Source organism: Acipenser ruthenus, chromosome 52, assembly GCF_902713425.1.
Source record: "Acipenser ruthenus chromosome 52, fAciRut3.2 maternal haplotype, whole genome shotgun sequence".
Lineage (NCBI taxonomy): Eukaryota > Metazoa > Chordata > Actinopteri > Acipenseriformes > Acipenseridae > Acipenser > Acipenser ruthenus.
In genome coordinates, this window is record NC_081240.1 from 2,158,991 (window position 1) to 2,184,232 (window position 25,242).

General features: G+C 41.9%; 1 protein-coding gene across 2 annotated transcripts; it reads left to right on the plus strand.

Annotated features, from left to right (window-relative positions):
• Window positions 1–397: 397 nt before the first annotated feature.
• On the plus strand, window positions 398–25,228 carry LOC131722956 (neoverrucotoxin subunit alpha-like). Of its 2 annotated transcripts, XM_059016141.1 has the most exons (7): window positions 398–567; window positions 5,137–5,254; window positions 8,809–10,569; window positions 12,227–12,319; window positions 16,371–16,463; window positions 22,840–22,905; window positions 23,756–25,228. In XM_059016141.1, the coding sequence occupies exons 2-7, from the start codon at window positions 5,155–5,157 to the stop codon at window positions 24,283–24,285; spliced, it is 2,643 nt and encodes an 880-aa protein (XP_058872124.1). In that variant the 5' UTR covers window positions 398–567; window positions 5,137–5,154; the 3' UTR covers window positions 24,286–25,228. The 2 variants fall into 2 exon arrangements, with proteins under 2 accessions (XP_058872124.1, XP_058872125.1); XM_059016142.1 differs by lacking the exon at window positions 12,227–12,319.
• Window positions 25,229–25,242: the final 14 nt, after the last annotated feature.

Below are 25,242 nucleotides of genomic sequence, written 5' to 3' on the forward strand. Positions count from 1 at the left end.
TGGTGAGGCTCCTCACTGGCCCTGGCTGCTTTCTGATTCACATAGGCTTGCTTCAGTGTGCTGCCTTTCTGACTGATCCTGACTTTCTCCTTCACACTGTCTGTTGTGCACATCTCAATATAGTAAACTGGAAAAAAAAAGATTTTAGTGCACAGGGACAGAGAACTCAAGCCTCCAGAGAAATGTGAAAGGCAGGAATGAGAGGCAAGACTTAGCCCACTGTCTAGCTGTTTGTCTGTGACACCTAGATTGGAACCCACCCTCAAGTACTGTGAACTTTGTTTGACTGCAGAAACGCTGCTGAATGGGCGGTTTTTGGGCGTTTTTTCAGCAAGAAGTGGGCTGGTTTTTCTAAAAGTAGTTGGTAGCTGGTTTGTTGCACTGGTTAGAAGGAAATCAAGCAACCTACAAGAAAGTCACCTCAGATTTTTTTGCTGTGAAGAATACTGTTATTATTATGTATATGTCTTTAAAAATAAAAATAACAAGTTAGCAGTTAAGAAAAATAATCTTAAATAACCAAGAGCTTTGCTGAACCTGAATCCTGTTTTTAATTATTCAGAACTGGTGAGTGACATTTCAATATACATGATTTTGTTTTCTATTATTGTATATAATAAAGTAAAAATACACTCAAACCAGCCAGAATTACTTATGGATAAATATCTGTAGTTTTTATGCTGAAAAGTAGAGTTTGAGCTGTAATATGGAGTGTTGAGAAGTAACACAGAGAATGTTACTGAAATTAAAAACAAATCCTACTAGATATATTTTAAAACTATATTTTGTCATTTTTATTATGTAGCTTTTCATTAAATTGATTTCTGCATTGACAGATTCATGCAAAAATAAATAAATAAATATTTTAGAAGGAAATATTTTATTTTGAAAGTAAAGTTAAAGACTTGAGCAAACGTGACTGAAGACAGTAACATGAATCCGAGTCCAGTATAATTATAGTAGCACATGAAGCTGTTCAGAAATGTATTGTGCTATTGCAGTAACATGAATCTGAGTCCAGTATAATTATAATAGCACATGAAGCTGTTCAGAAATGTATTGTGCTATTGCAGTAACATTAATCTGAGTCCAGTATAATTATAATAGCACATGAAGCTGTTCAGAAATGTATTGTGCTATTGCAGTAACATGAATCTGAGTCCAGTATAATTATAATAGCACATGAAGCTGTTCAGAAATGTATTGTGCTATTGCAGTAACATGAATCTGAGTCCAGTATAATTATAATAGCACAGGAAGCTGTTCAGAAATGTATTGTGCTATTGCAGTAACGTGAGTCCCAGTCCAGTATAATTATAATAGCACATGAAGCTGTTCAGAAATGTATTGTGCTATTGCAGTAACATGAATCTGAGTCCAGTATAATTATAATAGCACATGAAGCTGTTCAGAAATGTATTGTGCTATTGCAGTAACATGAATCTGAGTCCAGTATAATTATAATAGCGCATGAAGCTGTTCAGAAATGTATTGTGCTATTGCAGTAACATGAATCTGAGTCCAGTATAATTATAATAGCACATGAAGCTGTTCAGAAATGTATTGTGCTATTGCAGTAACGTGAGTCCCAGTCCAGTATAATTATAAGAGCACATGAAGCTGTTCAGAAATGTATTGTGCTATTGCAGTAACATGAATCTGAGTCCAGTATAATTATAATAGCGCATGAAGCTGTTCAGAAATGTATTGTGCTATTGCAGTAACATGAATCTGAGTCCAGTATAATTATAATAGCGCATGAAGCTGTTCAGAAATGTATTGTGCTATTGCAGTAACATGAATCTGAGTCCAGTATAATTATAATAGCGCATGAAGCTGTTCAGAAATGTATTGTGCTATTGCAGTAACATGAATCTGAGTCCAGTATAATTATAATAGCACATGAAGCTGTTCAGAAATGTATTGTGCTATTGCAGTAACGTGAGTCCCAGTCCAGTATAATTATAAGAGCACATGAAGCTGTTCAGAAATGTATTGTGCTATTGCAGTAACATGAATCTGAGTCCAGTATAATTATAATAGCGCATGAAGCTGTTCAGAAATGTATTGTGCTATTGCAGTAACATGAATCTGAGTCCAGTATAATTATAATAGCGCATGAAGCTGTTCAGAAATGTATTGTGCTATTGCAGTAACATGAATCTGAGTCCAGTATAATTATAATAGCACATGAAGCTGTTCAGAAATGTATTGTGCTATTGCAGTAACATGAATCTGAGTCCAGTATAATTATAATAGCACATGAAGCTGTTCAGAAATGTATTGTGCTATTGCAGTAACATGAATCTGAGTCCAGTATAATTATAATAGCGCATGAAGCTGTTCAGAAATGTATTGTGCTATTGCAGTAACATTAATCTGAGTCCAGTATAATTATAAGAGCACATGAAGCTGTTCAGAAATGTATTGTGCTATTGCAGTAACATGAATCTGAGTCCAGTATAATTATAATAGCACATGAAGCTGTTCAGAAATGTATTGTGCTATTGCAGTAACATGAATCTGAGTCCAGTATAATTATAAGAGCACATGAAGCTGTTCAGAAATGTATTGTGCTATTGCAGTAACATGAATCTGAGTCCAGTATAATTATAATAGCGCATGAAGCTGTTCAGAAATGTATTGTGCTATTGCAGTAACATGAATCTGAGTCCAGTATAATTATAATAGCACATGAAGCTGTTCAGAAATGTATTGTGCTATTGCAGTAACATGAATCCGAGTCCAGTATAATTATGAGCGCATGAAGCTGTTCAGAAATGTATTGTGCTATTGCAGTAACGTGAGTCCCAGTCCAGTATAATTATAATAGCACAGGAAGCTGTTCAGAAATGTATTGTGCTATTGCAGTAACATGAATCTGAGTCCAGTATAATTATGAGTGCATGAAGCTGTTCAGAAATGTATTGTGCTATTGCAGTAACATGAATCCCAGTCCAGTATAATTATAATAGCACAGGAAGCTGTTCAGAAATGTATTGTGCTATTGCAATAACATGAATCCCAGTCCAGCATAATTATGAGTGCATGAAGCTGTTCAGAAATGTATTGTGCTATTGCAGTAACATGAATCTGAGTCCAGTATAATTATAATAGCACATGAAGCTGTTCAGAAATGTATTCCCATTGTTGTTTTATATTGAGGGGTTATGCATACTTTCAAATGTACGAGAGGACGTGACAGTAAAACTGTTTACAGATAAGCTGCAAGTAGCAAAACTAGTTTTAATAACACTTGATACTGTGAACTATGCATCAATATATCTGAAAAGTGAAAATGAATAGAATTTTAAGGACATAAGAACATAAGAAAGGTTACAACCGAGAGGAGGCCATTCGGCAAAATACATTGGAGAAAAATCAACAGGAGGAAACGAGGGTGGGTGGAGGGGTGGGCGGGTGGGGGGGAGGGGGATCCAATCCTGGTCCTGGAGGGCTGGTGTCCCTCCTGGTTTTTGTTCCAACTGTGTCCTAAATTACTTAATTATAACAATCATTGTTTAGTTTAGTTTAGTTTAGGTTAATGATATAAAAAACAATCCAGTTAAAATGTTTAGTACCGCAGTACATTTAAATATCAGTAGTATATCTACAATAGGCTACCATACATACATACCGCATTTCCCATTTATAAAGACGTTCTAATAATAATAATAATAATAATAATAATAATAATAATAATAATAATAATAAAAAAATAAGAAAATCCAGTTTTTCTTTTCTTTATCTTGTTTTCATACTTTTAAAATAAATCTTGCTCAGTGAATTTGGCTCAAGCCTGATGTTGGTAATCCGCAGCAGTAACACAGCTCTACTAATTAACCCTTTAATGCCCAACCATAGAAAAAAGCAACAAAACAATCAGATTTTATGTCAGAATGGTGTATTTGGAACTTAAATAACACGTACTAATTGTGTGGCATTTCTGATGAATGTGATTCCACTTAATTCCCACTGTATTATATCTGATATGCATACATTACAGATACTGTAATAAGCCCACCAAAATAAAAATGCTAATTTGTGAGATCTATATTCTTTCTTCGACTCCTCTATGAATTTAATTTTTTTAATCAAATTTGTACTCAACATAGCTTAGTCCTGAAGTGATTTTGGAGGGATGGTGAGGGATGAGAACTTGATTGCCATTGTAATGCAAATAAATAAATAAAATGCCATGTCCTGTCATCTGGTGGCAGCCCAGATGTTACAAATATGGTAAAATGTGCAAATGAGGTTGTGGCAGTGTGACCCCGCCTTGTGTGTATTGTTTGTTTATATGTTGCATTTAGTGTGTTAAATGTTGGTGTATAGTCATTGGTACACGGGATATAAATGGGTCTGTGTAGCACATGTGATAAAATGTATATTTGTATTTAGGGTTGCACATCACTTCACGTGCTGATTAAAATGTAATACTATGTGAGCACGGGGAAGGACACGTAATTAATCCATGTGCAGTTGTACCGAGATTCTAATTGAATGATTGATTAGCAATTGTGTAACATAATGAAATCGGAAATACCGACCCCATATTATCAGTAAGAGCTACTCAATGAGCGATCCCAAGTAAAATAAAGGCAGTCCAGCATCCATTTAAATTACAGTAATCCGTCGTGTATCTGACTGTGGTGGGTAAGGGTGGATATGTAAAAAGTTTGATAAATTAATCTGGCTTTAAATACCGTTATACACAGCTGTAACACACTATTCACACAGTTATTGTTTTTGAGATTCAGTTTTTATTATGGAACTCCACTAAATCCCTTGTTTAGAAAGATACAGGGTATTAATGCTTGTGACAGGGTAGCCGTCTGCCGTGTGGGTGCGTGCATTCGCTGCTGAGTGACAGGCAGGAGAGCGAGACGGAGGTTGAAGTTGATACGGCCCGAAGGCGAGCAGGATTTATTTACATATCAAGTCAACACACTGAATAGCTCACATGACACTACCAGCAATGGTAGTGCACGGAACTGTGGCAGGGCCCTGCCTTTAAATAGTGTTTGTGGTATTTTGGTGGTGTTTGGCAGGGATGGGGTTAATTTCAATTTCTCAACACTGCACCACATTTGAAGATGGAAACTACTGATCAGATGTGTCACCCTTGTTTTGTAGGGCCTCTTCAGATAAACCATGGCTTTTACAGGGGATGAGACTCTGGAGATGGCAGCTCTCGGACGACCCTTCCAGCTGGGAATGCTGTATGACTGCCGGAAGGATCGCCTCATTCCAGGTGACTGCTGACCCTTGCTTGCACTTATTCAGCCCACACGAGTGAGACAGCGCACCAGTGTGAGGCGTAGGAACAGGAGAGATTCAATAGGGAGCCCCCGCAGGGTAATCAGGCACTCTGCATCTGAAGAGTTTATTTGTTTATGTGATCTGTAAATCTGGTACAAATTTGAGTACTGTGAAGCCATGGATATTTGGAAGCCTTTTGTTGTGAGTTTTATGGGTGTGATTCGACGAGTATTGTGGTAGCAGGTATTTATGGCTTTACCGTATATTTCTTGTGTTCTTATTGATGAGGATAGTGATTACTATTTTACAGTTTTGTCTGTGGTGAGTGTGCTCTTTGACTAGGCTTTAATTTAATTCATTTAAATTAAACAACCCCTTGTCTCTTAACTCGGTACCATTTGCACCCCTCCCATCTCTCACTGTCTTCCTTTATTTCTTTTCAACTATGCCACCACCTGGAACTAAATAGTAGTACTGTACTTGTTTGTTAGTGCTGTATAATCAACAACAGTGTGCATACTGACTACATGCTATATGTGCAAATCTGTGTATTATTTATTTATCATTATTAATGTATTCATTTATTTATTCATTTTACACGTATGGAGCTCACACAGGGTAGTGCTGCGTGCACAACTCGTGATGTACGATGTGCTGTCAGCTAAGAGGCTGACAGCATTGCCAAGGACAGCATTGCCACACATGGGTCCCTTAAAGCTGCTGTTCCTTGCCCAGGACTATTACCAAGAATTTGGTGATTTTAAGGGAGGAGGTGGCCTTTGAGGCCATGTGTGCTGCTCACAAGGGGGGAGATATGTGGCAGTGTGCCCCGCCCCTGTGTGTATTTTATGTTCATATGTTGCGTGTGGTCTATTAGTGTTGGTGTATATGTATTGGTGCACAGGATATAATGTGGGGTCATGTAGCATGAGTGTTATAAAATGTATATTTGTATTTAGACACGAGGATGGCACAATCACAAGTGCAGATTAAAAGGGGTATTTGTCTGGAAGCACAGGAAGTGCACAAAGTAGTTCACTTGCAGATGTACCGAGATTCCAATTGAATGATTGATTAGCAATCTAATCTCGGTACAGCTGAATGTCTCACTCACTCGAGGTTGGGTGTTCAGGGAGAAAGAACGGCGGAGAGAGAGAGGAGAGAATAAATAAGAAAAATAACAATTGCGATACTTGGTGTGTGTTTAGTGTTCGTCCCCTGTTTGTTAGTGTCTGTCTGTTTTGGCAAAAGTGCCAAACCTTTTATTTTGTTCACCAGTTGTTTATTTAATAAAAGCGCTGCAGTGCATTCATTATTAATCTGCTGTGGATTTCCCTTCCTTTCACTCACCATATCACCTTGCAGTGCTATGTTTCTTTGGGGTCTGACATCACCGCACAGGCCAGCTTGCCACAATGCTAGATGCTCGGGCTCCCCCCTTTTTGTTTTATTATTTAGTAGACGCCTTTATCCAAAGCAATTTACAGAGACTAGGGTGTGTGAACTATGCATCAGCTGCAGAGTCACTTACAATTACGTCTCACCTGAAAGACGGAGCACAAGGAGGTTAAGTGACTTACTCAGGGGTCACACAATGAGTCAGTGGCTGAGGTGGGATTTGAACCGGGGACCTACTGGTTACAAGCCCCTTTCTTTAACCACTGGACCACACAGCCTCTTGGCGCTGGATGCTTGGGCTCCCCCCTCTAGACTCCTCCCACTCCAGGTCCATTTCCATATCAGCCTCCAAGCAGCTTTCTTCTTCATGCCCATAGCACAGGCAATATCTCTACATCACATGCAGGAATTCTACGATGGATGAAGGCTATAAATTTGCAGCATTTACAAATGCATAAGCAATATTAGTACATAGAGCCCATTATGTCTACCATCTACACTAAGTTGTCCTTCACTAAATATATAAAAAACTATATGGGAACAGGATACTGAGTCTGACATCTCAGATGGCATCTGGGAATCTGCTCTGTCCAGAGTGCATTCATCTTCATTCTGTGCTCCTCATGGGCTAATCCAATTTAAAATTTAACACTGTCTTCACTTTTATAAAACTAAATTAGCGAGAATCTACCCTGGATTTGACCCTATCTGAGACCAGATGCAAACAAACACCTGCCTCTCTATTTCATATGTTTTGGTCCTTGTGTATTTATTGATGGTTGGCAGGGATGGGGTTAATTCCTCCCTGTCAAAAACATGTGGCTGGAGCCTTAATTATATAATCGCTAATTATTGATTAATTACGCTCCAGCTACATCCCATAAAAGGAGAGCCCAGGGCTCCATTTGGAGAAAGGAGTTTGGTGAGTGAACCTGTGTTGTTTTTGTGTCTCTGTGTTGTCTTTAAAAGTTCAGTGAAGACTCTGCCCAGCCTGAACAGTTTTTGTATGTTTGTTTAAACCTTTATTTTGCTATTTTAAGTTGTCTTTGATTTTCTGTACTTGTGAAAGAATTGTAACAGTTCAAATCTGGTCACTCTTACGGTTTACCGGTGATTGTCAACATTTACACAGTGTGTGTGTGTATATATATATATATATATATATATATATATATATATATATATAATACACTGTGGCAAAGTGGTGAATACGTGCAGGTGAGTGCAGTGGAGAGCGGATTAATCACACAGACAACGTTGTACAGGTGCAAGGGTGTTTATTCAATTTATTAAATGTCCAGAGCCTTGAGGCAAACCTGCAAACAATAATAGTGTTGGAAGTGGTACAGCGTGTATCACTTCTGATTTATAATCCCACGGGTTTGACCCGTAACCCAAAGTCCAGTTCCTTCACCCACACAAAACACAAAACACAGACACAATTTCGACAGTGCGTGATTTTAGTGCTAGTGGTGAAAACTTTCCTGTAGTGGAAAGTTGAGTGGTGAGGTCCGGGTTTTTCGCTGGCCTGCGGCTGCAGCTCCGGATCGTGCTCAGTATTCTTTAGTGACAAAACGACACAAGACATACAGTGTTAATACACACACACGCAAAACACTCACGGTTCTTTAGGACACAAAAACGGGCTCCTTCTAGGTTGTTTGATTTAACCATATGCAAAGGAACAGATCACGTACGCTACCCCCCTATTTATATCCTTGCTCATGACCCCTAAGTTAACGAGCGCATCCGCTCCTCCAATCCTCGGATGCTACACCGTTTACCGTCGGGTCATGGAGTTTGGATACCGTAGCTCCGTTCATCTCCTAAATGACTGACTTCTACCTACCCTACGGAATAAATTGTCGTGCCATTTAATTAAGGGTACTCTGTTCCTCTTGCACCGTGCCCTCACAGGTCGAGAGGGAGATCTAACACCAAGAGTCATTCGATCTCTGTCACATACACACAGTATCTTGTTGTGCAGTGTGTGTATATATATATATATATATATTTTTTTTTTCTCAGTTATGAAACATTAATGGGGATTTTAAAAAGTTATTTTTGAGCTTGAAGTAAACTTTGCCTTAAGCGATGATTATATTACAACAAATAAATAATAAGTTGTTTGTCTTGATTTTATGGCAGGAATTACTTTGTGGAACCAAGAAGAACTACAAGGCAGCATAAATCAAAGAACCCAGCCGATAACAGAGTTCAGCGTCACTGCCTCGGACTCCATTGAAGATAAGGCTTCTGCTTTGAAAGTGGACGCTTTCCTGAAGGCGAGTCTCCTGGGGGGTTTGGTTCAAGTGAGTGGAGCTGCAAAGTACTTCAAGGACACAAAGAAATCAACAAGACAATCCCGAGTCACTCTGCAGTACTACACAACGACACGATTTGAGAATCTGACCATGAATCATCTGGCCAAAGGGAAAGTGTCTCACCCCAGCGTGTTTGAAGACAAGACAGCGACTCACGTGGTCACCGCTGTGCTGTACGGAGCTCAGGCATATTTTGTATTTGACCAGGAGGTATCCTCAGAGGAAAAGCAACAGGAAATCCATGGAGAAATGGAGCTTGCAATAAGTAAAATACCTACATTTACAATCGATGGTAAAGGCTCTATTGACTTGAAGCAAACAGAAAAGGCTGAAGTTCAAAAATTCGACTGCACATTTCATGGAGATTTTCATCTCAAATCTAACCCGTCGACTTACCAAGATGCTGTGAAAGCCTACTCAACTCTTCCAAAATTGCTCGGGGACAAAGGAGAGAACGCAGTGCCTGTGAAGGTCTGGCTGTACCCGTTAATCAAGCTGGACTCCAGGGCTGCCAAGCTGGAAAGGAACATAAGTGACCACTTGGTAACATCTGCGCAAACTGTCTTAGAGCAATTTCATACAATCGAAATGCAAAGCAACGACATGATAAAAGACATTGCTGCCGGAAAATTTCCTGAAATCAACGAGAAGATTAGAAAACTGAAACAAAGGACCTCACAGTACAAGTTGAATTTCATGAGCAAACTGTCCGCTGTGCTGCCTTCTATCCGCGGAGGTGTACAAGAGGAAGAATCGCTCGGAGAGATTTTAAAAAATCATGAAGAGTCCCCTTTTAACTTTAAAGCACAAAAACTTTGGCTGAGCAACAAAGAAAGAGAAATCAATGCAGTGAGACGTTGCTTTACTATTTTAAAAGACATACATGTTGTATCTTCTGTGAATGAGCTAGACGAGGAAGAATTAAACAATGAGATTGAAAATATTGTTTGCTTTACGTTCACCTCACTGCACGAGCCAGAACCATATCTGGAAGATCTAAAAAAATACCTTGAACCCCAAGCGAGTAAGAAACCTCAGAGTAAGAAACCTCAGAGTAACAAACCTCAGAGTTATACGCGTCAAGACAGCAAGCAATGGGTGAGCAGCGAAACTAATCTGAAGATAAGAATGTATTTGAAGGTATTCCAGGAGTTAATGAACATCAACAGGGAGAATAAGAAAACAAAGTTCTTCATAGTGTCTAAGGAAGACAAGAACTTTCCTGGAGCCTGCATTCTCCTGCATGACCATGAGTCATCAAAATACATACATTTTGAGATCCCAGCAAAACCTGACGTCCCTGAGGTCTGTGATGTCACCCATGACAGTGCGACTCTGAAGGTGGTGCCTCCCAGTAGTGATGCTGATCAGAAACTAAAATACCATCTGGAGTATAAGTGCCTTAATCAGAAGGAATGGGCAATTCAATCCAGCACTAATAAAACAGAGACCCTCACTGTATCAGGCTTGCAACCGAACACAGAGTATGAATTTAGATACACAGTGGAAGGGAAGTTGGGGTATACTGTGAGCAGTGACACAACCAGCAAAGTCAAGACAACAAGTCCACCTGCACAAGATACAGGTCAGTGGTTAGTTACTTTTTTAATTTCACAGATATCTTCCTATATCATCACCCTTCTCTGCAACAAATTTTCATTGGCAAATTTTCATTGGCAGAGTCTTGTATACCTTTTTATAAAACTCAAACTCAAGAACATATGGATAATAACTAAAGTTTGGATCTTTAAATTATAATTTCTTGAAAAAACTGCAGTTTTGGATTAGAAAAAAAAAGTTTCACACCCAGGTGTCAGTAAAGATACAAACATTATTTTCAGCGAAATAAAATACCAAGCACTTTTGTTGCAGTACCATGGTTTGAAAATAATTTATTTTAAGTATGAAGACATTTTAGATAGGACAGCAGTGTGGAGTAGTGGTTAGGGCTCTGGACTCTTGACCGGAGGGTCGTGGGTTCAATCCCAGGTTGGGGATACTGCTGTTGTACCCTTTAGCAAGGTACTTTACCTAGATTGCTCCTGTAAAAACCCAACTGTATAAATGGGTAACTGTATGTAAAAATAATGTGATATCTTTTAACAATTGTAAGTCGCCCTGGATAAGGGCATCTGCTAATAAATAAATAAATAATAAAAGATTATTTGCAAACCCTCCCATACAACATCATGAAGTGTCAATAGCAGCACACATCCTCCCATACAATATCATGAAGTTGAATCCAGCATACAGTTGATTCCAGGGTCCATCGTGATGTGAAGATGTCCTATCTCAGAGGGAGTCGTTGTACTTACATGGTTGTTTCATTAACTTCGGTGCATTATGAATGAACAGTGCCAGGTACATCCATGTGTTTAAGACAGCGGTTCTCAAACATATTTTTTGTTGGCCTCTGAAGTGGATTTTTGCCTTCAAATTCATATGCAGCAATGTTTGTTCGAATATAACGATAGTTTCTCGACTCTAAAGATATTTCTCCATACTGCTGTTTTCACAACGCATGACTAAAGTCTTCTCCATTAATCAACCAATGAGCACTGACAGAAAAGCAAAATGGGTGGAGATTTGTGACGCATGCCGAAATGAAATCTGATCAGACTGAAAGCTCTGCCAATCAACATGCAGTGATTATACTGATAATGCTGGTCAATAGCAGCTAACAGAAACAGACACCGTATGAAGAATCAGGAACTGTGGTGAATGAAGGCTGGGTAGCCTATTAAGATAAAGTTGATTAAAGCATGATTTGCATGAGACTAAATATCCTCTAGAGTCTTGTAACCTCCCAGATGTGGATTAGTTTTCATCAAGCAAAGTCAGTAAATTCAAAATGAAATGCGATGTCCAACACACTCTTTTGGCCGTGTGCTATGCTCAAACCAAGTGCGGTCTTCTTTCTTTGTTCCTTATCTTCACTCAGCTACTTGTTCCCTCATCCAGGCCCCAGCTCCAGTGCACCAGCCACCAATCCCAAGCATGCACGGCTTCCCGCTCATTGCCACGTAGCATATAGTTTGGATTCCGAAGTGGGAAGAAGCAACAGCACCTTATCTCCTGTGCGAAAAGTCAGAATCCGTGCTTGTTTGTTGTACTGTTGGTCCTGTCGATGCTAAGCCAGTTTTAAGTTGTCATGTGCCAAACGACCAACCAATTCTAGGCTGTCTCTTAATATTATTACATACTTCACTATGTTTTTTCTCCTCCCACCTTTCTTTTACTAGATTCAGGATACCTCTGTGTTGGCTCTCATACAGTAGATCGAAGGATGAAAACCCGGTCGAACTCTGTGGCACCTCTCTCACCACAAACATCAGGTATGGAAGGCAAACCGCCTCAGCATCTGTTTAAATGTTTGATTAAAACGTTCTACCAAACTGTCTGTCTGCGGGTGATACACGGAGGTCCGAATGGAGCGAATTTGCAACAATTTATACAATTCTTTTAACCTTTTGCGGTTCTATATCGGACCTGGTCCGACATTGCAATTTTCCCTTTCCGGTCTAATGTCGGACCTTGTCCGACATCATCAAAAAGATGAGGAGTCAGTTGGTATTTTTGCAGAGAATCTTCAAAGGCTTCAGCCTGGCTGACTGCTGCATCCATCATGGTGTGCTGATGCCGGCTGACCCAGGTTTGACTGTGTTCCCCCAACACCTGGTTAAACTGCTCAATAGAAATGAGCTCTACAATCTCTGCAGTGGTATGTGTGTCGGGGCAGAGCCACTGTGTCAGCTGATCCACAAACTGCTGTGCCACCACGTGGGGCCTGAACCCTGCTGGCCCTTGATACCCCCAGAACCAGCGACAATAGGTCTCCTGGAGGATGGCCTGCTTGACGAGGTTGAAATCCAGGGCGGCCTCATGTGATTGCCCAGTTGAACGGCCCAGCAATCCCGAGGCCATCTGGTTGGCGTTGCCTGGTGCTCAAATGCAACCAAATGTGCCTTGGGTTCATCCTCCAGCGTCATCTTGGTAAGTTTGGCCTTGGGGATCACCATTTCCAGTTCCGGTTGCAGGTCCCTCCCGACGTCGGTCAGGGTCATTACGATCATCCTGTCCACCAGTCCGATGAGCTCTTGTCGGTTCTCCTCTTGTCGATTGGCTTCTCTTTCCTTGCTTCTCCTGTCCTCCTCAATCCTCCTCTGCTCCTGTGCTTCCATGCAGGCCATTACTGCTGGGTCTATCTTCAGCTCTGATGCATGTGGATAAACAAAGTCCAAACATGATTCAAATGCCCCAATTACAGTACGTATTTATTTTACAAAATCAAAATAATAGTCAGTATTTATTTTAGAAAATCAAAATAATAATCGCCCCATCTATCATCAATGGTATTGGGGGTATGCAGCAGGTTTTCAATCCTCAAATAATAAATAATAACAATAATAGCTTTTTGGCTGCAGCTCCTGTGCTCCTAATCCTCAGTGCCTTTCCTGGTCAGGAGAGAGATTTGCAATTCGAATAACTTCTCTCTCTGTAACAGGCCCAATGAAAAAATTGCTCACCAGTTAATATAACGTTATAACTACATTAATAAAAGAAGCTTTCAAACACCTTACAGTATACTGCTAAAGAATAATAATCACACTTAGCTGAGTAATGTATTTAGAGCTATTAAAATATGTTTGTTAGTGAGCCTGTTAAAATTATGCGCTTTAACATTTTTAGTTTGCCATTTTGATGTTCACTAGTTTCTTCCGAGGGTGTTTGTGTTTGCTAACATATCTGTGTATCATTTTGTGAGAAGTGGCTTACCTTCACTCAGAATCAAAGTGTATTACAAAGCATCTTTGTCTGTGGATGGGAGATTTTTTGGGTGGCTGATTTATAGATGTTTACGATGACTCCCTCATGGGAAAGCAGTTTGGCCTGAAGATGGAATGCAGAGAGCCTGTTGCTGAGGTAATATCAATGTTGGAAACATGGGTTTCTCTTGGATTGACCCACTTATCACTGGACGTGAAGGGCTGAAGAGGGTTCCTTATCAAGTACACACTATAGAATTGTGGAGATGTGTTGCTGTTTGACAGTTTGACGAGAGCTCACTCTGGGGTAAGCGCTCTGTTGCTGGTATTAATGAGCGTGAGTTTCCAGTATCACATAGCTGTGGATGAGCCCATTTATATGGGAGATATAAACTGGATGAGCCTATTGAAAAAATGTGCTTTCCAGTTAATATAACGTTATAACTACATTAATAAAAAATGCTTACAGACACCTTATAGTATTCTGCTAAAGAAATAATAATCACAGTTAGCTGAAAAATGTATAAAGAGCTATTAAAATATAGATGTCTATATATATATATATATATATATATATATATATATATATATATATAGTAACAAACGATCAGTTTGCAACACTAGGGGAAGATATCAGGAACTTGGAGTCAGGTCGAATTTATTTTCACACACGCAGTTAATTTTAGACACGCTGTTTAAATATTTTTTTTCCACAGTCAAAAGGGTTTAAAAGGCCCTGCATATCAACAAAGCACTCACTAGGCATCTCCAGCCCTGCCCCACCCTTTTGTTCACTATAACTTTCACATATGATAATAAATAAATAATAATAATAATAATAGTCGTACATACTGATCAATCATCTCCTGATCACTCGTTTTATCACCAAACTCCTCAATCATGCGATCCAAGTCATTATTTTATTACTAAAACATCTTAAAAAATTTCTGCAATTGTCTGATATTCTCTGAGCGATGATGCAATGGGTGCCGTTATCTGATGCCAGGGGCAAGTATGACTGTTCATGAGATATGCCCTTTTTTTCGTCTTGTCTCGGCTGCTGTCACTCCCACTCGGCCATTGAATGGTTTTCTCGGCTTTTTCCGGAGAAAAAACGACTAGAAACCTGTTTTTTGCTTTTTTTTGATGATGTCGGACAGGGTCCGACATTGGACCAGATAGGAATAATTGCAATGTCGGACCAGGTCCGACATAGGACTGCAAAGGGTTAATGCACATTAACTGAAATTGTATTGCATTAAACTGAAAATGGTATCAAAGGTAGATGATTAAAAAGTTTCTTCGAGGGGAGGAGTTCTCAGCTGATCACAATGAGGTCGTTCTGCATACTGACAGATGCGTACCTCCGACCAGTCTTGGAGGAAACATACTACCCACCTTACACTGCGCCTTTTCTGTCTTCTTGGTGAGATCCAGCAATACTCAGGGATAAAGCGGTGATAATAGCTGGCTAACCGCAGTAGTGATCTCACCTGAGACTTGGTTCTCGGGATTGCCGTCTCCACCAAAGCCTGGACTTTAGGAGGGGATCGGCTTTACCCACCCACTACCCATAATGTAGCTAAGATACTGGGTCTCTTGTTTACCAAATGTACACTTGCTCAGATTAGCCGTCAACCCTGCCTCCTTCGGAGACCGTAGGATGGCTGAAAGTATAATAATATGCTCTCTCCAGGTAGAGTTGAAAATCACCACGTCATCAATGTATGCGTCTGCATACTTTTGATGGGGTGCCAAGTCCTGACCCATCAGTTTTTGAAAGGTGACTGGGGCTCCATGCAACCCAAAGTGCATGGTCTGGAAATGGAACAGGCCATCTGGGGTAGAGAAAGCAGTTTCAGAGTGAGTGGAATTTGCCAGTATCCCTTCGTCAGGTTCAGAGTCGAGATCAATTGCACCCGTCCCAGTCTGTCAAGGAGCTCGTCGACCCGGGGCATGGGATATGCATCAAACTTGGAGATGGCATTGACCTTTCTGAAGTCCACACAGAACCGAGCAGAGAAGTCCTTTTTCGGCACCATCACGATAGGACTGCGCCACTCGCTCCGGGAAGGTTCAATGACTCTCACGTTCGAGCATATCCCTCACCTCCTGGTCTGCAGGACCCCTGCAGCTCTCCGGGATCTAGTATGGTCGCTCTCTGACAGTGTCACCTGCTGCAGTAATAATAGCATGTTTAATTAGATTAGTTCTACTGGGCAGGTTAGAAAACACATCAGTAAACTTTGTCAATAACTCATGTAGCTCACACTTCTGATCAGGATGTAACTGTTCTCCAATCGGAATGTTAACTGTAGCTGGTGGATTCACAGTGGAACCAAAGTCCTCTTCTGCACAGTCATTAGCTATAAATAGGGCCTCTCTTTCTTTCCAGGTTCTTTTAGCAGATTAATGTGATACATTTCAGTTTCCTTTCTGTGACCGGGTTGTCTAATCTCATAATTTACATTACCAATACCCCGTATCACCTGATATGGCCCTTGCCACTTAGCATATAGTTTGGATTCCGAAGTTTGAAATGCCAAACGACCAACCAATGTGTCTCTTAACATTATTACATACTTCACTGTTTTTTCTCCTCCCACCTTTCTTTTACTAGATCCAGGATGCCTCCGGGTTGGCTCCCATATAGCAGATCGAAGGAAGAAAACCCGGTCGAAATCTCAGGCATACCTCTCACCACAAACATCAGGTATGGAAGGAGTTTAGCTCAATGTTTCTGTTCTTGATTGACAAACCGCCTCAGCATCTGTTTCAATGTTTGATTAAAACGTTCTACCAAACTGTTTGCGGGTGATACACGGAGGTCCGAATGGACTGAATTTGCAAGAATTTATACAATTCTTTTAAACATTGAGACATAAAGTTTGTTCCTTGATCAGTCAGGATTTTTTTAGGGAGCCCTACTCTCGCTATAATCTGTATTCACTCTTTTGCAATTGTCAATGCACTAGTGGAGCTCAATGGTACTTCCTCTGGATATCTGGTCGTGTAGTCCACCACTACCAAAATATGCATGAATCCAGAGTCAAACTGGCTCAATGGACCCACTATGTCCATAGCAATACGTTCAAAGGGGACATTAGCTAAGGGCAGTGGGACCAGCAGAGCCTGGCGAACCTGCCCGGGTGATACTTGTTGGCTTACCAGGCATTCCGTCATATGTCTCGTCACCTCACTGTACACTCCTGCCCAGTAAAATTGAGCCAATATTTGTTCCTGAGTCTTTTCGCTAAATGTCCTGAACAAGCGACATCGTGAGTCAACCGCATGATCTCACGTCGAAAAGACTGGGGAATGAGTAATTGCCTTACAGTCTGACCTGTGCTCGTGGCTCGGGATACCCTATATAGCAAATGCCTGACTTCAATGTGATGAGAATAGGTGAGCGGCCAGGTACTGTCAATCTCCTTCCCCTTGGTAGACTGAACTTACCCCCAGATGTTGGCCAGCATAGGGTCATTTTTTTTGTTCCCACGCTAGGTCCACATCTCGGTCCCAGAATTTCGGGATATCGAGCAGAGCTAAAGTAGCTTCAGCACTGGGGGCCTCAGTAACCTGCCCCTGCAGGTCACACTGGGTCCAAACCCCCTTTCCCTTACATCTGACAGATCCTGAGGCTTCCCCCACCAAACCGCAGCCTTGTTTCATTAATGTTCCTTCCCATTTTTCAACCATTCGCTCTCTTTGTTTTTTTTGGGCGAAATCGAGAGTGGAACAAATCTGTGTGCAGTGGAAAAATATTACCAATAGTTTCCCCCGCTGCTCCCATGGTCTTACCGGAGACTGGCTTCACCGTTTTGTTAATCATGCTGTCAAAATGCGGCCAGTCTCGACCTAAAATAACTGGATATCGATTACGCGGCGGGCATGACATCCAACTGTCAAATCTAATTTGGTGATGGGGTAGTCCTTGTTATCCCCATGAATACAGGAAATGACCATGACCCCTTGTGACCACCAAGGTACCCCTTCAATAGAGCTCGCCTAATCAAAGTCTGCCCACATCCTGAGTCCACTAAGACATGGGTGCTCATGTCACCAACCCGTACATTAACAACACAAGGCCTCTCCCAGTCATTACCCCTGCACTTACCTGGTGCTGTCAGGACATAGTGGGTGGTCACCCCACACTCCATGACCGCCGGACAGTTCCGTGCCAGGTGACTGACCTCCTGGCACCGGTAACAGGTGGGGCGAAAGGGTGCCCGCGGAGCCTGCGTGTCCCGTTGCCGATTTGGCAGCGGGGAAGGGTACTCTGCTCTTACCCCTCTGGGGGTCGCCCTCGCTTTCCACAGTGTTGGAGGGAGGCCGCCTATGGGGTGACATTGCAGTGCTGGTCTATGGGTAGTAGGGGTGAAGCGTGGTGGTGGTGGTGGTGGTGTTGCCGCTTGCAGTCTATTGGAGGCAGGAGCAGGTGGGGTAACCACTGGAGCGGCAGGTAGATCGTCCTCGAACCCTTCAGCCAATCTGACCGCTGCATCCAGCGTGGTGGGACGGTAGCGACTAACCCAGTTTCTTGTGTCTGGCCCCAGCACCTTCACGAACTGCTCGATTGCAATGAGCTTGGTTACCTTCTCTGCACTATTGGTGCCGGGGCAGAGCCACCAGGTCATGTGGTCTACCAGCTGTTGCACCACCACGCGGGGTCGCAGTCCTGGGGGTCGCTGGTATTCCCGTAACCGGCGAAGGTGTGTTACTTCCATAATATCTAGTCGCTGGAGAATGGCCTGCCTCACTCGATCGTAGTAGAGGGCGTCCTCATTTGTCAAGGCTTGGTAGGCTGCCTGGGCCTCCCCAATCAAATTGGGCCCCAACTGGGTAGCCCACCAATCCCAAGGCCACTGTGCTGCCATTGCCTGCCTTTCAGAGACAACCAAATAGACCTCTGGATCATCCTCCACTGACATTTTTACTACCCTTATCTTCGGTAAGGGTGGCGTTGGTTCAGTCGCCGGTCCCCCCCGATTGGCTTCCAGGAACATTGCGTGCATCCGCTCCGTCATGGTCGCCATTCCCTCCTGGTGTCTTCGATCCTGTGCCTCCAATATCGCTCCCAATGCGACGGCGTCCATCCCAGATCCCTCTTCTGAACACCAACTGTGACAGGATGAGTGGTGCGGAACGGAAGATATATAATGTCCAGACTGTTTCTCCCAAAGGAATGTTCTTTTATTTTTACAAACAAAAATACCAAAAATAATCCAAATGAAAAACAATAATCCACCCCGCTATCAATGATGATTTCGGGGTAAAACAGAAATAAACTCAGTCTCCAAAAGTAAACAATAAGACACTCCACAACCACAATCCTCCGTGCACTGTACTCTTTTTCTCTGGGGATCGTGGTGCATGTGCTGTGCTGTGTTGTGCTGTGTGATGAGGGGCGTGCTCTGGGGTTAGTGCTGCATCAGTGGCTACAGCCTCCCATCCTCCTGTTCCTCTGTGAAAACACAAACAAACACGTAACAAAACAAAGACATGATTTCCATTACACCAGAGTAGATGTTAAAACTTCATGCTGATTTGAACTCGGCTCTCGCCAAGATAAGCACCAACTAAGACGTAGCTTTACAGTAAACTAATGTGATCCATATGTGTCTCCATCCATTTACGTTCCGTATGATGATGTAGATATCCTTCTGTCTGGTGTTGATGACTGAAGTGTAATGCTGGCTCCAGGGATCAACTTATTTTGCCTCCCTGGCGCATCAGCACACACACGGCTGCGATGCTGTCTCCGGGGATCAAACACAGTGCGGCCTCCCTAGCGCATCAGCATGACAACCGTCTGGATTGAGCTAAGTAGGGTACATCTGTGGGGTCTTCAAGTGGGCACCTTCCATCCTCAGTGTTTCGTCGACTAGCCCACGACACCTCAAGAGGGCTCGACGGTGATTCTGGCGTCCCAGCATCACCCCCCTCCGTCCCCCACTCAACTCAGCCCAGCTTACTTACCTGTACATCAGCGTTTCTTTCTTTCTATTGTGCTTGAGATCCCCAGCCAGAATCTTTCCGTCTCAACCACAGCCAGTTGCTGCTCCTCTCTGCTGCATCAGATAAGTTCTTCACTGTGCGACGCAACTCTTGGCCACTGAATCTGACGTCTCTGAGAAACCAGGTTGTAGAGTGTGCCACAAATCCTCGACAACCCACTTCCACTGGGTAAACCCGGACTCTCCATCCTCACTGTTCCGCTTCAGTGGCTAGTTGAGCATACCGCATTTTCTTCCTCTCATACGCCTCATCTACAGCATCCTCCCATGGCACTGTTAACTCTACCAGGTGAACAAGTCGTGCTGATCCAGACCACAAGACAATATCTGGTCGAAGGTTAGTGGTGGCAATCTCAGGTGGAAAAATAAGCCGTTGACCAACATCTGCCAGCATTTTCCAGTCTCTAGCAGCTTCCAGTTGTCCTGGGTGAGGATTGGTTTTAACACCTTTTCTTGGTGGTTGCTCTCCTGGGCGGAGGAATGTTGTCTTTTGTGTGTAATGTTTTGATGGAACATTTGGCAACTTATTGGTCATGTTACGCTTGTCTTCCAATGCTAAGGCCAAACATCGCAGCACCTGGTCATGGCGCTAAGTAAACCGTCCTTGGCTAAGAGCCACCTTACATCCTGTCAAAATGTGTCTTAATGTTGCAGGTGATGAACACAAAGGACATGAGGGATCCTCTCCTACCCAGAGGTTTAGGTTCTGTGGTGATGGGAGAACATCATACTGTATGTTGACCTGATGAGGAAATTGATCCTGCTCTGTTCCATTGACCATAGGTCTTGCCAGCCAATCTTGCGTTGTTCCACATTCTCCCATCTCATCCATTCTCCCTGCTTGGCCTGGGAAATGGCCTTTATACACCTCATCCTCTCTTCCTGCTTTTGCACCTCGTTGACTACCATCTTTCTCTGTTGAGCTGTGGCTGCCTTGTGCCATGTAGGAGGACCTGAACTGAGACCAAGACCCCCTCTTCCATGCTGAACTTGCCCCATGATATCACCAATTCGAAGGGCAGCCTTTGCATCTTCCACAGCTTTCTTTGCCGCCCACTTCCAGTTTTCAACACAGGTGCTGCCTCCCTTACGCATTTGTCGGGTGACTCTACTTATGTCATTTCCAGTCTGAACTTGGTGCACTTAAACTCCTCGGCTAGAGAGGAGACTGTTAGCTGCAGTATTCCTTCACCATAAAGTCCCACTCTGCTGAGGCTCTGACCAGTCGCTTTAGTTTCTCAGCGCAAGGGGAGGTTTTGACGTAGCTGCTTCCCCTTTGTACCCAGCAAACTCCTCCCTGCAGTCAGCGCGTCGCCATGGTTTCTCCAATAGAGGGCTGCCCCGCAGCTGACCGCAATTGAATCGTCCTGAGTACTTGCAGCTACGCGCCCCTCCTAATATGGTCACCTTCCTAGGTGGCAGATCTTGGAGGCAGCATACCTTCCCCCTTACACAGCGCTCTTTCTAATCGGGAGGGAGATTTACAGCATTGATCCTTTCTTACTTTATCACAGACATGTTGCATTTTTCTACTTGATGCATTATGAGCATCAACAATTTACTCAAGCCTCCACTAGTGTTTTCTACTATTATAAGAACCTTGACTTGCATAAAGAAGGAAAAAAATTGAGTGAAATAGCTTGCATCACTCGATTTTCAAGGTGTGGCATCTGAAGCATATTCAACAAGTAGGACTGGAAGACCCAAAAAGCTGTCTGACAAGGAAGAGAATACTTGAAGATAATATCCTTAAGGAATAGAAAGAAGACAAGCGTCGAATTGACAACAGAACTGGCAGAAGGCTCAAGTGTCGTTGTCCATCAAATCAACAGTATGAAGGTCACTCTTGAAATCCGGACTTAACCCTTTAAGGATTGGAATTGTGTTAACACGATCATACTCAAGGACTTAACCCTTTAAGGACAGCAATCGTGTAAACATGATAAAGCACTTTTGATTGTTAGAGTGACAGGGCCACCATACTTTGCAGTACAGGCTTGAAACACACATCAATGGACAGGGGAGGGACTGACGTTCACTTCCTGATATTTTTTTTTTTCGTGGGACGTCACTGAGAGGGCATTTTGCATCTAAAGTGTGGATACTGTTTACAGCAGCCCGGCAGAGACAAAAGCAGAAACAAACCATCACAGAAACTTGTTTAGAGCGAATAAAAAAAGGGGAAACACTGTAAATCTGATGTATTTGATTTATAATTATATTAGAACATTTATTCTGTTTCATGTGTTTTAATATATATATGTTTTTACAACATTTATAAATATCAAGAAACAAGTGTATACAAGCATATACTATTTCATGAACTAAATGTTTAGGTACGTTTTTTCCTTATTACTGATAATAAAAATGAGTAACTATTATTTTATTTATAAATATTTATTTTGAGACAATAAAGTGAGAGTAGTGTCCATTTTTGTATTTAAAGACCCTGAGAATAAACGTGTATTACGTCATGGCAATCACTCAGGTGTAACAATATCTTGTAATCTGCCCAAACAAACAAAACATTCAGGAAGAATTGTAAGGTCCCTTGGGTCACAGAATAATGTGTTTTTATAAAAGTATCTCTAGCAGAATACATAATAAAAATTACTTAAAAAAAATATTGTGTTGAAAAAAAGTGAAGATGGTTTCTGAAGTACTTTAAGTGTTCTGAAAAACATGACACCATTTGCAAGATGCTGCTGTAAAAAATTAATTTTTAGTGATTTTTTATAGGAAGAGAGTTAACTCCTGAGGAGGAGGAGACAATGACTGTTGTATGTTTGATGCACAAGGGTGTCCTAATATGGACACCGTACTGTTGGGCTAATTATGTGATGGAGAGGAAGGAACACAAGACTCCAGTGCAGTGGCAGACGTGTTCACATTGACTTTGGCTGCTCCACCGATACGGAAGGAATACATATTCATTGTAATCGTGAACATCTTGAAGTACGGATTTTTACATCCTGAAATGCCGTGAATAAGCCTTGTTTCTTTTCAGATTTCTGCGTGTTGTGTATTAATTCACATGTTTTAATTCTATTTTTCACTCTTTTTTCTACCCAGAGAATGAAGTTGCAGTTTCCAATCTGCAGGCTCCAGAGCAAAGGAACAGAGCTGAGTGTTTAAAATGTAAGTCTGTTTTCCGTGAAACATTTGATTGAAAGATGTGTCACTCCATTGTGAGAAGAGCTAACACTGCAGAACAGGGAGGGGTGGAGCTTGAGGGCAGCACTTCTAATTATTTATTTGTAATTGTGACCCCATTAATCCACACACTTTTCCAGCAAGTATTGGGACAGATGAATAGATGCAGAATTAGTTGGGGTGGGGCATTTGTTGCCTGTTTTACCCCACTCTGACCTAAATATCAAAATGGGTAAAATGAGGAAGTAAGGGGTCTGAGTGGGTAAAATGGCAGTGGGTGGATGGAGCAGGTAGGAGATAACAGGGAGGAGTGAACATGGAGGTGGGAGCAGGGAGCATGGATGATGGAGCAGGAAGGTGGGATAATGGAGCAGGGAGAAGATAGGAGGAAGCATGGAGGCAGGAGGATGGAGGAGGGATAAGGGAGCAGGGAAGAGAGATCATGGAGGATGGAGCAGGGTGGGGAAGATGGAGCATGGAGAAGGGAGCAGGAGGAGGGAACACAGTGGAGGGAGCAGGGAGGAGGTAGCAAGGAGGAGGGAGCAGGGGGAGGGAAGATGGAGGAGGGAGCATGGAGGAGAGAGCAGGGAAGGGAGGATGGAATATGGAGGAAGGAGAGGTAGCAAGGAGGATGGAGCCAGGAGGAGGGGTGAGGCTGCAGGGAGGGGAGAGTATAGAGGGGAGCAAGGAGTAGACAGGAGGGAACAGGAAGGAGGGAGCATGGAGGAGGGAAGAGGGAGCAGGGTTCTGCCTGTTCTGTATCATTCAAACTTTTTCTCAGTGATTTGACTTTTCTAACCATCTCTCCTCTAACCGTCCTCTTCTCTTCAATCAGATTTCTGTCAACTCACACTGGACCCCAAGACAGCGCAAAGAGAGCTCTGTCTGTCTGAAGGGGACAGAAAGGTGACATGCAGGAAGGAGACCCAGCCATATCTTGATGACCCAGAGAGATTTGATAGCTGTGCCCAAGTGCTTTGCAAAGAGGGTTTGTCTGGCACTTGCTGTTACTGGGAGATTGACAGGAGTGGGGGAGGGGTTATTATAGGAGTCACATATAAAGGAATCAGCAGGAAAGGAGAGGATAATTCCTGTATCCTTGGACGGAATGACAAGTCCTGGAGTTTGCTCTGCTCTGGTTCCAGTTACTCTGCCTGGCACAATAACAAGAGAACTGCAATAACTGCCCCATACTTCCCCGGAATAGGAGTGTATCTGGACTATAATGCCGGTACTCTGTCATTTTATGGTGTCTCTGACACAATGACCCTCCTGCACAGATTCCAAACCACATTCACTGAGCCGCTCTATCCTGGGTTATTTGTTTATTATGATTCCTCTGTAACAATTTGCCAGCTGAACTAGACTGTTTGTTTTGTATTTTAAGAAAACATTTGTATTGAACTCTGTGTCTGTCCTCTCCACTCCTCAGGTGAAGGGAATGTTTAATCTGATACAACTTTATATGCACCATCTGCAGAGCGAAACAACATTAATTGTTTGTTTTTACACTTGGAGCTGAGGCCTTATTTTTACTATTTAATCTCTGTCAGGTTAGTGTTTTTGTGATTGTAAACACTCACAACTGGATAGGTGTTTCAGCATTAAATGTTCAATATGTCCTGAGTATTTATTGATTACAAACACATAAATAGCAGCAAGTGGCAGACTTAGTTGGCATCTCCGCACAGTGCTAGAATTCCCACAGAAAGTACTGATAAGTATCTCTTAATGTGATTGTAGCTCACTAAATAATTCCACAATGTGTTCCTATATTGCACTTCCATTGGCTACATAGGTCTCAAATGTGCAGTTTTGAAAAACATGAGATCTGGTGCTACTTTAGGTTAAGAAAGTTCACAGGTTCTATTCCTTACATATATAACGAATGGAAGAGCACAACAGGTAAGATTCATGGAATTAGTTTGTCAGCTACATTCGCTATAAATGTCAGGTAGTGTAAATAGCAGTTCACAATACTTGCCATGTCAAAGGTATATCAATACAGTTTCTAGCAAATTTCTGTTTACAATAGAATAATGTTAGCTTTTAAACGTGTTGCTGAAGTTTATGGTAAACTATGAAGGTGTAATTTTTAAATAATTTATTAACACGTTATATATGCTTAAAAGATGAGTTATAATGTTTTATAATGCATTATGGAACAAGTAGTACAGGGTAGTTACAGTGTTTACTAATGTGTTATAAATACTTATAATAGATTATAATATAAGAAATCTGAAATAAATTAAAATATAAAACTGTATATTAGCTGTAAACAAATCAAGACAAATTACATTAAACACAAATGTTTTACACTTA